The sequence below is a fragment of the Leptosomus discolor genome, chromosome 17 (genome assembly GCF_034619465.1).
Source record: "Leptosomus discolor isolate bLepDis1 chromosome 17, bLepDis1.hap2, whole genome shotgun sequence".
Classification (NCBI taxonomy): Eukaryota; Metazoa; Chordata; class Aves; order Leptosomiformes; family Leptosomidae; genus Leptosomus; species Leptosomus discolor.
Window position 1 is genome coordinate 11,280,813 of NC_141407.1, and position 14,422 is coordinate 11,295,234.

General features: G+C 41.6%; 1 protein-coding gene across 4 annotated transcripts in view; it reads left to right on the top strand.

The window, feature by feature from the left end:
• The window catches only part of DOK5 (docking protein 5), a 43,318-nt gene extending 29,255 nt beyond the window's left edge, over positions 1–14,063 (top strand). Inside the window, exons 3-9 of one of the 4 annotated variants that reach the window (XM_086474738.1) lie at positions 1,541–1,655; positions 1,735–1,875; positions 2,628–2,817; positions 4,091–4,226; positions 10,769–10,831; positions 11,025–11,160; positions 13,996–14,063. In XM_086474738.1, the coding sequence (XP_086330864.1) occupies positions 1,541–1,655; positions 1,735–1,875; positions 2,628–2,817; positions 4,091–4,226; positions 10,769–10,831; positions 11,025–11,160; positions 13,996–14,063 (849 nt within the window). The remainder of the gene's footprint in view (positions 1–1,540; positions 1,656–1,734; positions 1,876–2,627; positions 2,818–4,090; positions 4,227–10,768; positions 10,832–11,024; positions 11,161–13,995) is intronic. The other 3 variants (XM_086474739.1, XM_086474740.1, XM_086474741.1) reach the window with 3 other exon arrangements.
• The last annotated feature ends 359 nt before the right edge of the window (positions 14,064–14,422 follow it).

The window sequence follows — 14,422 nt, forward strand, 5'->3', positions numbered from 1 at the left end:
GTTAGGCAGTTTCAGTTTTGACACGTCTCAAAATCTTGCACCTGGAGGCTATAAAAACCTGAGTTCTAAATTTGGCAGCTATGCAGAAGGGTTGGTGTGTTCGACATGGGATGATCCTTCCCTTATTTCCTTCTGCTACTGCCCATAGAATGAGTTTCCAGACATTGGATCTATTGTTTGTTTTTAGTTTGGAGAGGCATTGCCCACCAACTGCTCTTTGTTCCTCCCATTCACAGGAAGATTACCCTTTTTAGGGGTCTTGCTTGAAAATGTGACTTTGACCGTCTGTTCTGCCTTGCTAGTAGGGAATGGGCAATAAATTGTCTCCAAGAAGAAATTGATTTAGGATGAAGGGCCAGAGATATGCAGTGGGTGTCCTGCGGAACGCGAGATGCTCTAGAGGAGTGGTTTCTGTTGCTGGACCCTACAACACTGATAACTCTTTATACTTTGTGAGTCTTGTAGATAAGACAATTGCTGCATTTCTTTGCTTAGAGTTGGCACAGTTTGATATGAGGCTATTCCACAGAACTGAGACCAAACTAGTGGCATTGTTAGGTTGTACAGCTTTGGGAACATTTGTGTTAAATCCCCCTTCTTTCTCTTCAGCCCCTGCCATGTAAAAGAATCAGTGAAATGATTTCTGATCTTGAATATGTAAATATAACTTCCCAATTCCCTGTCTGGGTGTTAGCCTTTATATTGAAAGGAATTTAAAAAGAATTCCTCCTCAATCAAATTTAGGAGTGTTACTTATGGTTGTGAGGGTGAAAAGTGGTTGTTGGAAATATGAAGCAACTGTAGTATGTATTTACTAAAGCTGTATACGAGGTAATAGATGCATGTGTGAGTTGGTTTTTTTTTTTTTTTGGCCTGAAAGCTATTTTCCAAGCAGTTTTTGGCAACCAAGCAACAGAAATCTGTGTTTACAAGTCTGTGAATCTTTAAAGCTAAAAAGCTTTCTAATAACTAAAACTGTGATTTTTTGTTTGTTTGTTTGTTTGTTTTTTAAGTGGACCATTCTAACAAATCCTCAACTTTCCATCAAAAAATAATCTAGAGAGCAGCTTTTCACCATTCTTACAGTTTTGTCCTCCATACGAAAGCTGTGCTGGAACTGGACTTGCTCCTCCAAATGGGTGAATCCTTTAGATTTTTACCTTCACCTCTTTGCTTCTGCTATATCAGGTTGGTCTTTCTCATGTTATCCACATAAATGTTTCTCAAACTGGAGTAAGCTTTGATTCTACCTGCCTCTCAGCTAAGATCCTGTTCAGATGGTGTTGCACTGAAGGTCATGTACAGACAAGAGAGAACTGGAGGATGTGGCTGCTTCATCATCCAGGGTCTTCAAGTTGATTGTCTAAGGTGATTCATGTCAAGACGGCTTCTTTAAGAGCAATCATAGGCATGTTCATGCTCTCTCTCCTTTTCTCTGTCCTTTGCAACATGATACAATTCTTTTCTTTCCTTCTCCAGTCAATAATGGATATATAGCTTTTCAAGTACCTAATTAAAACTCCAAATTGTGCTTTTTCAGGTCACAGAGCTCAATAATGTGAAGAATATATTACGAATGCCAAAAAGCACAAAGAAACATGCTGTTGGGATTTATTTTAATGATGACACATCAAAAACCTTTGCTTGTGAGTCAGGTGGGTAAAATGGCAACGCACATTAGAAAACATTAGAGCATCAATTGTGAAATTATAAATGTATTATACCTACACACAGATTTTCTGGGCATTTATACAGAACTTGAGGCAGATGAGTGGTGCAAGGTGCTGCAGATGGAGTGTCTTGGAACGCGAATTAATGACATTAGCCTTGGAGAGCCTGACTTGTTGGCATCTGGAGTAGAGAGGGAGCAAAGTGGTAGGTACATAAATGTTGACTTTTTAAATCCTTCATTAGATTATTTTAAAGTCTTTCAGACTGTGTAGATCTATATCAGAAATAAATTGGAGCAAAATTGTTTGTCTAAGCCCTCCTTCCTGTTTTGTGGGGGTTGTTTTTGTTTGGTGTTTTTTTTTGTCTTCTGTTTGTTTTAAATTCCTACCAGAGATAAGTGAGGTAGCTAGAATTATTTTGAAGTAGCACTTTTCTTTCTCAGGCTAGTTAGTTACTCTAGGAGATCGAGACTATCTTTTGTTGTATGTTTGCTTGTATGATGTTTGTACAATAGCTTCAGTCTGTGACTGAGGCTCTTTGGCAGCATTGTAAAGCGAATACTAAATAATAGTAATTGCATGCAAAACCTGAGCCCATGGCTACTTCACTTTCCTATGCAAATTAACTAATTGCATGCACAAATGCAATTGCAATGTATTTATTCATACACACAATTTTATTAATTGTTTGCAAATATCAGGATTATGATGGTGCAGTTCTCTTCAACGTCTGAATGCACGCACGAATGTTTGGCGTCCTTTAAGTGCAGCATTCTGACTGCCCCAAACATGGAGTTTGTTGAGTTACTGGAAGGAATTGAGTCTTTGTTTTTTTTTAATTAATTGTTCTAAGAGGAAAAAAGATCTTGTATTAGAGATGGAAAATAGGAAATTCCTTTAATGACTTGCACATTTAATGGGCAGGGATTTTAGACTAACCTTTTGTTTTTCTCCCAGAGAGATTCAATGTGTATTTGATGCCATCCCCTAACTTAGATGTGCATGGGGAATGTACCTTGCAGATAACATTTGAGAATATCTGTCTTTGGGACATCCAGAATCCCAGAGTAAAACTCATCTCTTGGCCATTAAGTGCCCTCCGACGCTACGGGCGGGACCCATCTTGGTTCACGTTTGAAGCAGGGAGGTAGGTGTGTGTTTGCTCTGTGTGTTGCTTTCCTCAATGGTGCTGGGTGGTGCTCTGGGCCGCTTCCGAAGGTTCATGGAGGACATGAGAGCTTATCTTGAGACAGAGGCTAGTCTGTACCCTCTGCTAAAAAAAAAAAAAATTTAAATATTGAAACAAATATTAAAAACCCCTCTTAATCCCAGGTTGCAGCTTGAATGGAAGCAGTTGCCAACTAGAAGTGCGTGAGGACAGGGGTGGAAGAGCTGAGGTATCCCAGGGGATTGCAGGTGGAGACTGACAGCATTGTATATTACTGTACGGGGTTGTTCTTAAATAAAGCTATATATGAGCCAGAGAATTGGATGGACAGATTTGGGAAGAAGGGGTGAACATCATTCCAGAATTTGTACAGTGTGGGCCTTTGGGCACAGAGTGGGAGAAGGAACGCCTGTTTTACATTGGTTGTATTCCTGTTTTCTGTCTTTTTGACAAAAGGATTTATAAGAAATTCGAGTACAAATCCTCATTTTAGAGATGTTCTGTGTTGCTTCCTGCATCTCAGTCTTAATGAGCTGAAGTCTTTGTCTGGATGAAGTTGGAGCACTTGTTTATTGAACTGAACTATCAAATACTTTGAGGGATATGAATGCATTATTTTAGATAAGCACATTAAAGAGTTACAAAAGTAAGAGAAACAGATCATACAATTAACTTATCTGGAAAGAGAAGAGGAGTTTAAATGACCATCCTCTATATTACTGCAGAATTTAGTCCTCTTGGCAGAGGGAAAGGATGCATTTTTGTTTAGCTGATCATGCGTTAGCTGTGATAGGACGATGCAACTGGGATGCTGAGGATATGTATTTATTGTTTCAAGTGGAAGACAAAACTCTGCAAAGCTCATTACAGGCAGTGTTAAAAGTCTGAAAGGGGAAGACAAATTAATCCTACCTGGCACAGATTCTAGATCGGGTCTGAATGTTCGAAATCTGGATCTTGTGCATGAACTCTCTAGAGCTTAAGCACTTAATGATGGATCTGTGGTACTTAGCTGGGTCCCTGTTTGGTGAAAGCAGTATAGCTATGGGCTGGAATAGTAACATTGCATATGGGTCTTAGCAGCCCTGGTCCAAAGGCTTGTAGATAACTTCGTTCCATATGTTGACAATCTTTGTTTTGTTCCTGCTTGTGCAATAGTGCTTATAGAGCAGCATGGTAAAGTTTTGCTTGTTCATGGTGACCTGTAAACTTAAATCTCACACTTGGATCCTGTCTGTTCTTGCTTTGGCAGGATGTGTGACACAGGAGAAGGACTATTCATTTTTCAGACCAGAGATGGGGAAGCAATCTATCAGAAGGTTCACTCAGCTGCTTTGGCCATAGCAGAACAACACGAGCGCTTGTTGCAGAGTGTGAAAAATTCAATGGTACGGCTGCTCGTTACACTTATTATTTGGCACTGGCACCAATGAACATGTGTTTCTTCAGTGTGATTTTAAGTTTTGATTCACAGATAGTAAGCAGTCTGATTATTGCTTTTATTAAATTCTGTTTGATTATAATGTGTGTGTGTATATATATATATAAAAAACTGGGATTGCTTTTCAAGAATCAAAACAACAGGGAAACGTGTAGTCCTTGATTTCTGTGTTTGCAAAGCTATCATAAGTGTGAATTAATACAGAGATGATAAGCTCCTGTCAGTGCATATTCTTATTAGTTTCCTGTGATTAATCAGCATCACGAGTTTGTTTGGACGCATTTCTCATCAATCTATTTGCAAAATGTGGCTCATGCTCAGGTTTCCATTTGCTAATTGATGTCTGCACTCCAAGGATGATTTGGAAAGAGTCATATGGTTCGGATTAAACTATGGGGGAGGACTAGATGTTTGTCTGATCTCTCAGTGGATGTCCGTTTTCCACAAGTGCTTTTTGTATCTAAAACGTTGTTTTATGGCACACATGACTGGTAGGAAATCCAGATGTGTAAGATGCAAAACTAACATACAGATTGAGAAAAGGTAGTGTGGGATCTCCAAAAGCATTATGTCTAAGGAAGGCAGAGGCAGCTTTTTGGCACTTGCACTTAATGTGTTTCAGGATCATATTAACTTTTTTTTTCAATTTTTTTTTTAATTGGAGGGTCGTCAAGCTTTTAGAGTGAAAAGGAATGTTCTGCTTATCCCATATTGTAATTGGTATCTACACTCCAGGACTCACAGGGTGACCATGGCAGCAAAATTAGTATCCTGAAGATAACGGGCTTTCTGGAATGTAAAAAATGCCCGGAGTGGACAACTGTGGGAGAACTTGGCTATAAACAACATCTCTGTGCCAGGCAGTAGTAATTGGTCTATGTAATCTGCAACAAGACTTATGTCTTTCTCTTACTGTAAACATAAGCGCTGCTGTTATCCACATCCATGTCTAATCCTTTCAGTGATTCTGCTGACATCTTGGATTCAGGGATAAGTTGTAGTGATGAATTATCCCACTATTAACTGGATGACCCAGCTGGGATGAAACAGAAAATGCCGTTGCTACTTACGGAAACTTAAGAAGAGAGTGGATGTTGAGGGAATGGATAAGGGAACGAATTGTCTTAAGTACTTGTATTTCTTTTGTTCTTCCACTTGCTTGGACTTGAGACAGAATGGAAGCCAAATACATGATAGGAAAGTTATTTCTCTTGGTAACAGTCCAATGAGGAGGAGCAAATGAGGAGAGGAGAGGAGGAGCAATAGGAAACTCATTCCAAGTGTCCTGACAAATCTTGTGGACTGGATAACTCGTTGCTTCAGCTGAGCACACAGGCAAATGGGTAATTCTGTTGTTTGTAGAGCAGATGGGATAACTGAAATGGGAAAATAAGGAAAATTCGAGTCTGTTTCTGTGTCATGCAATTTCTTTACTTTCAATAGGAAAAAGACTAGTTAATGTTTTTATATATATATATATATATTTCACACTATATATGGTGTGATATACCAGTGTTCAGTTGATGCTACTCTGTTAACTTCTGGCTGGTGTCATTACGATGTGGTTGCTTCTGTAAAGCCTGTGGGAGAGTGCTGTGTCTGCGAGGATGAAGTACTGACTTATAGCCTTTCTTGTGACAGCCTTTGCCCTGTGTCCATTTAGACCACATGCTTTTCCCAGCACTTCCAGGTTCACTAGGAAGAGCTTGACACTTTACTTGCTTTCTTTCAAAAACATTAGAACTAGCAGGTGAACTCTGCAGCCAGCAACACTGGTATTTTTCCCTTTCCCAGTAAAGTATCATCTAACACCATCTTTGCTGGTTTTGACTTTTGTTTAAAACCAAGATCCTTTTAGTTCTAGTTAATGAAGGGAGTTCTTGTTCAAAAATATCCAAAATTATCTAAGTTGAGACAGATGGGTAGGTGATGCAAGTACTCAACTGTAACTAAATTAAGCAGATTAAAATTAACCTAGGCCAAGTCAACATAATTAGCTAACATTTGTAGCCCACCAGGGTCAGAAGCCATCGAGTAACCCGTTGAGAGTACAACTTAATTTTCAAAAAACAGGGATAAATTCTGTAATAGTGAACAGGCTTACAGGCAATTTCACATTCGTTGGTTTTACATTTATGTGATAGCATCTTTAATAGATGATGTCTGATGCTGTACTGTGAAATTTCCGTCTTACAAGTGCCAATAGACTCAACAGATGCCCAGTTGCTATAGTTTCAGTAGAGAGCAGATGCAGAACCTCTTGTTTTTCATGAACACTCCGTCCAACCACAACCCCTAAATCTAACTTTATGGACCCTAGAGTGCTAGGAGGGGGACAAGAACATATTCCTACTGAACTGAAAGTCTTGTAATTTAGTAGCAGAATATAATTGTTTCAGAGGAGTACATATGCCCCTGAATACGAGTTTCCCAAGTCTGTCATAGAAACGTTGTCTGGTTCCTAAATACTCAGTAAGACTTGGTAGCTTCTCTGGGGCTCAAGGATAGTCAGATTTAGAAGTTTAGGCACAGGATCAGTGTAGAACTCAGGTGACTTATTTTTCTGATTACAAAATATTTGTAAAGTACATCTTTGTTCAGATTGACTGATTTCCCCTGTATTTTTCCTTTGCTTTTGAATGCCTCAAGGAGTTCATTTTAGATGCTTGCATTTCATGCTTGGCTGTCTATATTGTTTCTATCTCCAAGAATTATTTACCCTGTGTGAATTTTCATATTAGTGAAGCTTGAGCTATTATTCACAGAAAGGGTAAATAAAAGAAGTAAGTAGGAGATATGGCAGTGAGAAATGAAGCCTACTGTTTGCTCCTGTAATCCTGACCACTGCTGTATCGGTGATGTGATTATCCAAGACCAAGGTGAAGATGGCATTAAGCTACCTGAGGGCTCCTGGAGCCTGTGTCAAAATAAAAAAAAAAAAGTGTGGGAGGGGGAAGTTGAATGTCCCATGCTGATAGAGTGGAATAAAGCTGCCAAGTACTGTTGAGAACGTGGGCTGTAATGTGTCTGTCACCTCCCTAGCAGCCGCTCTCTTTATATTACAGTATGTTGGTTCAGTTCGTGACTACAACTGGCTCTGGCTCTTGAAATGCGTGTGGAAAATTGATGCAATAGTGATTCCTCAGCTGGGAACCTCACCCTGACACTTTCTGTTAATGTGCTGTAGCTTTCTGCTGTGGTCTGAGCATATGCTGACCAGAGTCTGTGACACTTTCACAAGTGGGTTTCATTTATTTTCCTTTTCAGTGGATTCAAAGATCTCTTCCTTTTCACTTTTAAAGGGGAGAAAGAGCTGGCTTTGCTTAGCAATAAATGGAGTCACTCTGGTCATCTGGTAACTTACCTCATCCAACTGTTTCTTTCCTTTCACTTTTGTGTTGCCAGACAATGGAAAGAGAATACCTATTCAAGTTATATTTTCACAAGTATTTGGTTGCCATGAAAACTGACAGGAGCGGTGCTGTGATTTGGCTGCTGTCATTTATGCCTGCTCTCAGTTCAGGTGGTTTTAAAAAAAAGACATCACAACTTGACATCTCACTAAGAAGTAATAACGGTGAACTTCCCAGTTTTAGCAGCTAGAGCTCAGTGCTTCATAGAAAGGTGTTATCAGCCAGTTATCGGCAGCCTTCCCTGACCCTTTTTCCCCTCAGCAACTCAAGTGTGCACTTTGCACTTGATCCATCTGATGTGTGAGTGTCTCTGTCCAGACTGGAGCTGCTATTATCTCTGGCCATTTCCACAGAGATTCATACTTAAGAGTGGGAATGGTGCTCACCAATTTTTGAAATAAGAGGAGAATATTGAGTATTAGTGTGAGGTGGATAGTAGTCAAAATGGCGGCAATATGTTAGTGTCCTTTGATTTCTGAAGTTGTTTCTGTTAGTTTACCATTCTGTAGTTTTGCTGTCGTGAATTTAGCAAATATTTCTTCAATTATTATTCTCATTGATTTTGATTGATTACATGAATTTGCTTCACTGGGAAGAAAATTCCCTCAAAAACACAGTGAGTGCAATCTTCTGCAATTTGGGATCTCAAGATGAAGGTTTACCTAGTGCATGTTGTTCTGCAAAATTTTTGAAAATTGGATTGGCCAGCCTGAGGAAACCGACCAAACCTAACAAATGTTAAATCATCTTTCTTTTCTTTCCTTTCGGAGCCATTTTCACAGCTAACTTGAGAGAATGTTGGTGTACAGGTTTGTTTTTTTCAGGGTTTTTTTGGGTTTTTGTTTTGTTCTGTTTTTTCTTTAGCAGTACTGTTAAATTTTTTTTCAGTTTTTTTTAATGCAGTTTTGCCAATCTGTAAGGTGGGATCCAAGAAAGAAATCTTTCCTTCCTGAGCCCCTGGGACTTCTGGGAATGAACTGCACCCCGTGTTTGAGCCAGAGCTGTCCGTTTGCCCAGAAAACTGCCTTATTATAGCTCTGTACCTCTCTTACCTGAGTGACAAGAAGTGACAAGAGGTGGCGCAGCGGCTCCCCAGCTGCTCCTGGCACTGGCTGCTGATGGCTGCGAGTGCTGCTTCCCCATCCCTTCCTCTGCGGATCTCTTGTCGCTGCTGGAGATGCAGGGTGGCTTTGTGTTGTCCCTCACTGCGTCTCACATCTTTGCTGCCGCTTTGGTTTAAGCGTGACTTAACATCACTTGCTCCCTGCACACGTGGCAGGGATCTGCTTTTAAAGTGCTCTGGGGATCCTGATCTCCTTTCAGGTTTCAGCATTCTCCTCCTCCCCCGGGTAGAAGAGGGCGAGAGGCTATGGGTTAGGCGGCCTTCAGTTAACAGATTATTTGTTGTATTAATTATACGTGGAGTCGCACATCCCGCCTGGCACTCTGCTCACAGCCTTTGCTCGTGCGTGTTCCAGCATATCAATTCTGACTGTTTTCGACCTACTTATGGTGCTGGGTCCTTCTGCAGCATAAAGCCAGGTCATTATCAAGTTATTCCTACTCTTTCTGTTGCCACAGAGATACAGTAGGTTAATTGTGAGAATGAAATCAATCATCATTAAAGCTGCCTTTGCTTGCAGTCTGAGGTGCTTTGATGAAAACCTGTGTATTCAGGACATAACATACTGAATCTTATCTCCGGCTGTGGGTTTTTAAATTTTTTTTTCCCCTGCTGATTGAGTTTGGGAGGGCCATCCCTTCTTCCCCTTTTCTGTGTCTTTATCTAATCTTTCTCTAGCTGTGTCTCTTCTTTTTTTTTCTTCTCCCAAGGTAGCCTGTTGTTTTTTTACACTCCTCCTGACAGCTGCACTGTTTCTCAAACTGCCTTAGCTTGCCGTCCAGCTCACTAATAAATGGAACCACCAAAAAAGCTGTCTACAGCCAGGAAATGCCATCCTCGCAATGCTCTGCTGGTTTTTATTCCCAGTAAAAGATCCATCGTTGTTTGTTTCCATGGTGCTGAGGTGTATTTGGTGACACTGCAAAGGGTGTCAGGGCTTTAGTGAAGGAGCTGTAATAAATAAGCTGTACGACGTAGGTGGAACCTTGCATGGTGCGGTGATTCACATCCAGCTGACACGGAGGTGGGTGTTCTAAGAGCAGGAGTTGATCTGAGTTTGGTTTGGTTTTGTTTTACCTTCACTTCAGACACAGTGTCCGCTGTACGGAGAGGATGGTGGTGGTAGATGGCACCTCTGAATAACTTGGAAATGGGTCTCTTCAGATACAGCCAGCCCTCACCTTTTTTCTGTGCTTGCTTCACCTGTTTGTTTTTGCTCCAAAATATGCTGATCATCTTGTAAATGGTTTTTCAAGTTTTGTGAAACTAAAATGTAAAACTTACTCTTTTGTAAAAACCTATCTTTATAAATTAGAAAACTCAAGTGCAGTCTTGGTATGTTTGAACTGATGTTTTCCTGAGCTTTGGGAAGGGAATTTTAGCTGTGCTGTGAAGCTTATGATAAAATCAAAATATTTTTATCAGCTTCCACATGCATCTTATTGAATTAATGGGGAAATAAAAAGGCCTTAAAGAGGTCAGTTCTCCGGTATTTTTGTGTCAAGCATAGTATAAACAACAAGGGGCTGTGGTTATGTAAGAACATATAGCTGAAGGCCCTGTATGGGGGGTGGGAAGTGTGAGATGGGGCTTCCAACAATGCACTGCAGCCCAAATGCTGTCCCAACAGCATACCTCGACGTGCTGTCTGTCCAAGGAATCTGCTAGCTGGAGGATGCAGTTATCTCCTGTTGAACTCCTGTGCCATCTAGCTGGCACGTTCCTCAGCTGTAGGATAGGGGAGATGAACAGAAAATTCTTCAAAACTAACAAGAACAACTTGTCCTCACCTGTGTGAAACATCTTCAGTCAGGTTCTTGATGTGCTGAGGCTGCATTTAGCTTTGGGAAGTCACTTGCATAGCTGGGAAGACCCTCTGATAACTTTGCTGCTCAAAGCGGGGAACATACCGGCACTCTCCTACCTTCTGCTGATCCCCAGTTTCTGTTTCAGCTGCTTGAGTTAAAACTGCCTTCAGGGGAAGCAGTGCTAGCCCAGGACCAGGGGAGCACCAAGGTGAGCTTTGGTGTGCAACAGCAGTGTGGCCTCCTAACCCGAGCGGTGTGTGCCCGTGGAGACTAACCCCTGAGTTAGTCACTGCTGCTCGTGTAGGGTGAGCAGATGGAGGGAGGGAGAGGCCGTGCTGGCTATTTGTTGAGAAGTTCTTGCAGCCAGTGGTGCTTTTCTCAGCCTGTCTCCTTCACATCAGTTTACTGCTTTGCAGCTTCAGATGAAAATGAGCGAGCGAGCCGTGTCCCTCAGCACCATGGTGCCCTTGCCCCGCAGTGCCTACTGGCAGCACATCACGCGACAGCACAGCACTGGGCAGCTCTACGGCCTGCAAGGTAAGGGGCTGGGGTGGGAAGAGTCAATGCACAAATCGGACCACGACATTGTTGTATCGTTCAGTATCTGTCCATCTTACTGCTATTCAGTCTAAGCCAGTTGCCACTGCTGTCTGGTTGATGGAGAGAAGGGCACATCCCTTGTCCTTGAGATGGACAGCTTGGCCGAGGGGTTGTCATCAGGGGGTGCTCTTCTTACTTCCCATTGGAGAGGGATCCTTCATTTGACAAGTTTTCTCACTGTTTTTGCAGGATGGTCAGTTACCAAAGTTGCCCAATCCTTTCTGCTACCAAACTTAATGGCATCTAGTTTTTTTCCAGACTTATAACCATTTGACTTCCCTCTCCTTTGGGTGGCTGCCTCGTACTAAGAATGATGCAGTCTTCATTATTCATTTTTTGTACTTGCTAACATTCAACCAAGAAACCTGCATCCTTGAAAAGAGCTGAATTAGGGAAAGTAAAAGGAAATGGCCATGATACGTAGTTCTAGAAAACTGTTGCTTGAACAGCTGCAGTGCTGCCACCGTGCATTGCAGCGTGGCCTGAAGGTGGGCAGGTGTCTTCTCCTCCAAATCCCCTCCTTGCTGTCAGCCCGAGGGGCAGCACAGCTCAGTCCCCTCATGCCTGAAAGCCTCCCCAGGCTGCAGAGCGGGAGGAATCGCTCCCCGAGGAGGTCTCTGCACCCAGTTGTCCCTCCGTGGTCACCAGGGGACATCTAGTGGTTACTTGAGTGCATGGATGGGGAGGTGGAGCGGGAGCGCACCGCACCTGCAGGAGGGGTGGCGGAGAGGGGCTCCGCAGCAGTGCTGACAGGAGCCGTCTCTGCCGTGTATTTCAGAGCGTCTTCAAAACCTGAACTTCAGTCTCCTGAGCCAGGGAGAACCGCAGCACTGGCATCACTGCTGTTCCTTGTGACAGTTTCCCCAGAGGCATCTCTGGAGTAGGAGCTGCAGGTGCTTAGTACCTCTGAGGAGCTGGTCAAAGCCAGCATCTTGTTCATGTGTATTTTTAGGATTAAAAATACCCCGAACAACCAACACCCCATTTGTATTTCAAAACACATTCTTCCACTCTAAGCTCCATGGATTGGCTGGGTTAGTGTTTGTACAGAAGGTTGGTGTTGATGAATTGTGAAGTCGAGATCGGGGTGTTACTCAGAAAAGCCAGCAGAAACCAGACTAAACACTTGATAGAAGAATGGAAGGAGCCAATACCTGCCATAACTTTATTTTCACAGCATGTGGAAAAAAAGGCTGAGCTTGATTAAACTTTTGGATGATAAAGGTGGACTAAAGCAGTTTCCCTTCCTCATAGAGGCATTAGAAAGTGAAGCTCAGCTTGGCCATCAGGGTATGGGTCGCATCTCTGAAGGTCAGGGCTGGTGTGCACCAAGGGGCAGCCCTGCTCTTGGTGCCTCATCATGCTGCAAAAAAACCCCACAGGTAAACCTGTGTTTAGCAGAAAACCTCAGGAGCTGGCAGGGCTTTCTAGTACTAACATGGAAATACCATTTACCAACATCAAGCATTCAGAAATCACTAGACAGATATTTTAAAACACCCTGGTTTGGTAGCCTTTGAGAGTCCCTTTTTTTAGTTTGTTTCTTTTTTTTTCCTCCTCTCAGATGCTAGGAGTTTCTCAAGGAATGATGAATGATAGATATTTATTTTACTTTTTTTAATAAAGCCATAGATTGTAGAGGTTAGTACCTCCAGAACATGGAATATCACAAGCTGTGATTAAAAATTACAAGCGCTGGCAGCCCTGACATATGTAGCCAGATTCCACTGTGGTCCTCTTGATTCTCAGCAAATCATAAAAGGTAGTATTTTTCCTTTTTCATTTTTTCAACACTAGAGGGGGCAGGCAGCACATAAAAAGCCCGAGCTAAACCGGCAAATGTCCCAGAGGAGGGGTGAATAATGAAAGCAGCACTTACATGCCTGTTCAAATTTGTTCAATAAATTAGGGCATGGGAAGATGACCTGCTGGTGGCAGCCTGTGGCACACAAGAACAAGACTGCTTGCAGCACTCTGACACAATCAGTGGATTGGTCTTACTGTGCCTTGCTATAGAGTCCTTTATTAAAACAATAATTCAGCATTGAGGTGACAAAAGATAGACTGTGTGGGTACAAACCACTTGTTTTATATTTAGAAAAATAGCTTGCTTGTTAAACTGGAGAAAAAGGATCCTAGGAGATTGTCGTCATGAGAATGGGGTAAAAGTCTTTGTGAAATAAGTAGGCCATGCAGCCAGCATTGTAATTAGGAAAGACACTGAAGTCCTTGTCTCGTTCAGCACTCAGCGCTACTACTTCAGTAGTACCCCGAGCACCTCTAATTAGATTAGGTTGCCAAAATCTTGAAATGCTTCAATTATTACTGGAAAAAGAAATATGAAATAGTTGTTATACTGAGTTGTGTGATTCCGTATGTATGAAGCAGCATTTTGCTTACTCGGTGGTAGAGGCACGTGAAACCTTGTATGCAAAAACTTTCTTCCACCAAGGTTGGAATCTTGTCTTCTTTTCTAATGTGCAGAAAAGAAATGATCCTAATATTGTCAGCTAAAGTGTGGTTTTTTTCATTTAAAATGCAAAGTCAGAACTTTTTAAAAATTAGTTTGCTTTGTGCAACTTTCTGTCCTTAAGGAACTGGGTAAGAAAATCTGAGTGGAGATGTTTGTGAGATGGAGCAGCAGATTAAGCAGGGATAGATTTAATTAAAAGGCTTTAATCTGTCATTCACATAGTCCTTTATAAAATGCTGAGTAAGGTGCCTATGTCTTACTGAGTGTTGTTCTGTTTTTTTGCATCTGACTTGGCAAAGATGTTTCTAGCCCAGTGAAGCTTCATCGCACGGACACTTTTCCAACCTACAGGTCAGACCATCGATAAAAGACTGTAAAGAACTTTACAAACTCTTTGTCTTCTGACAAACTGCCCCAGTGGATGACAGTGATGATAAGCAAAGATGGAAACATGGAAAAGTTCAGGTTGGATGAAAAATTCCTGCAATACAAAGCTGTTGTGTTTTTTTTTTTTTCTAAACTTTGCCCAAAGCTAAAACTATTCTGTAGATATTGGGGAGGGAAACAAAACCAATAAACCCTCCAATGTATCTTTTATATCTTACAGCTGGACAGAGAAGAAATCACTCCCTAAATATTTCCGAATGTTTTTGTATGATAGGTATGTTGTAAATATATGAAACTTTCCTGTTGTAGTGTGGTTCCATTTTGTCTATTATAGCTGTG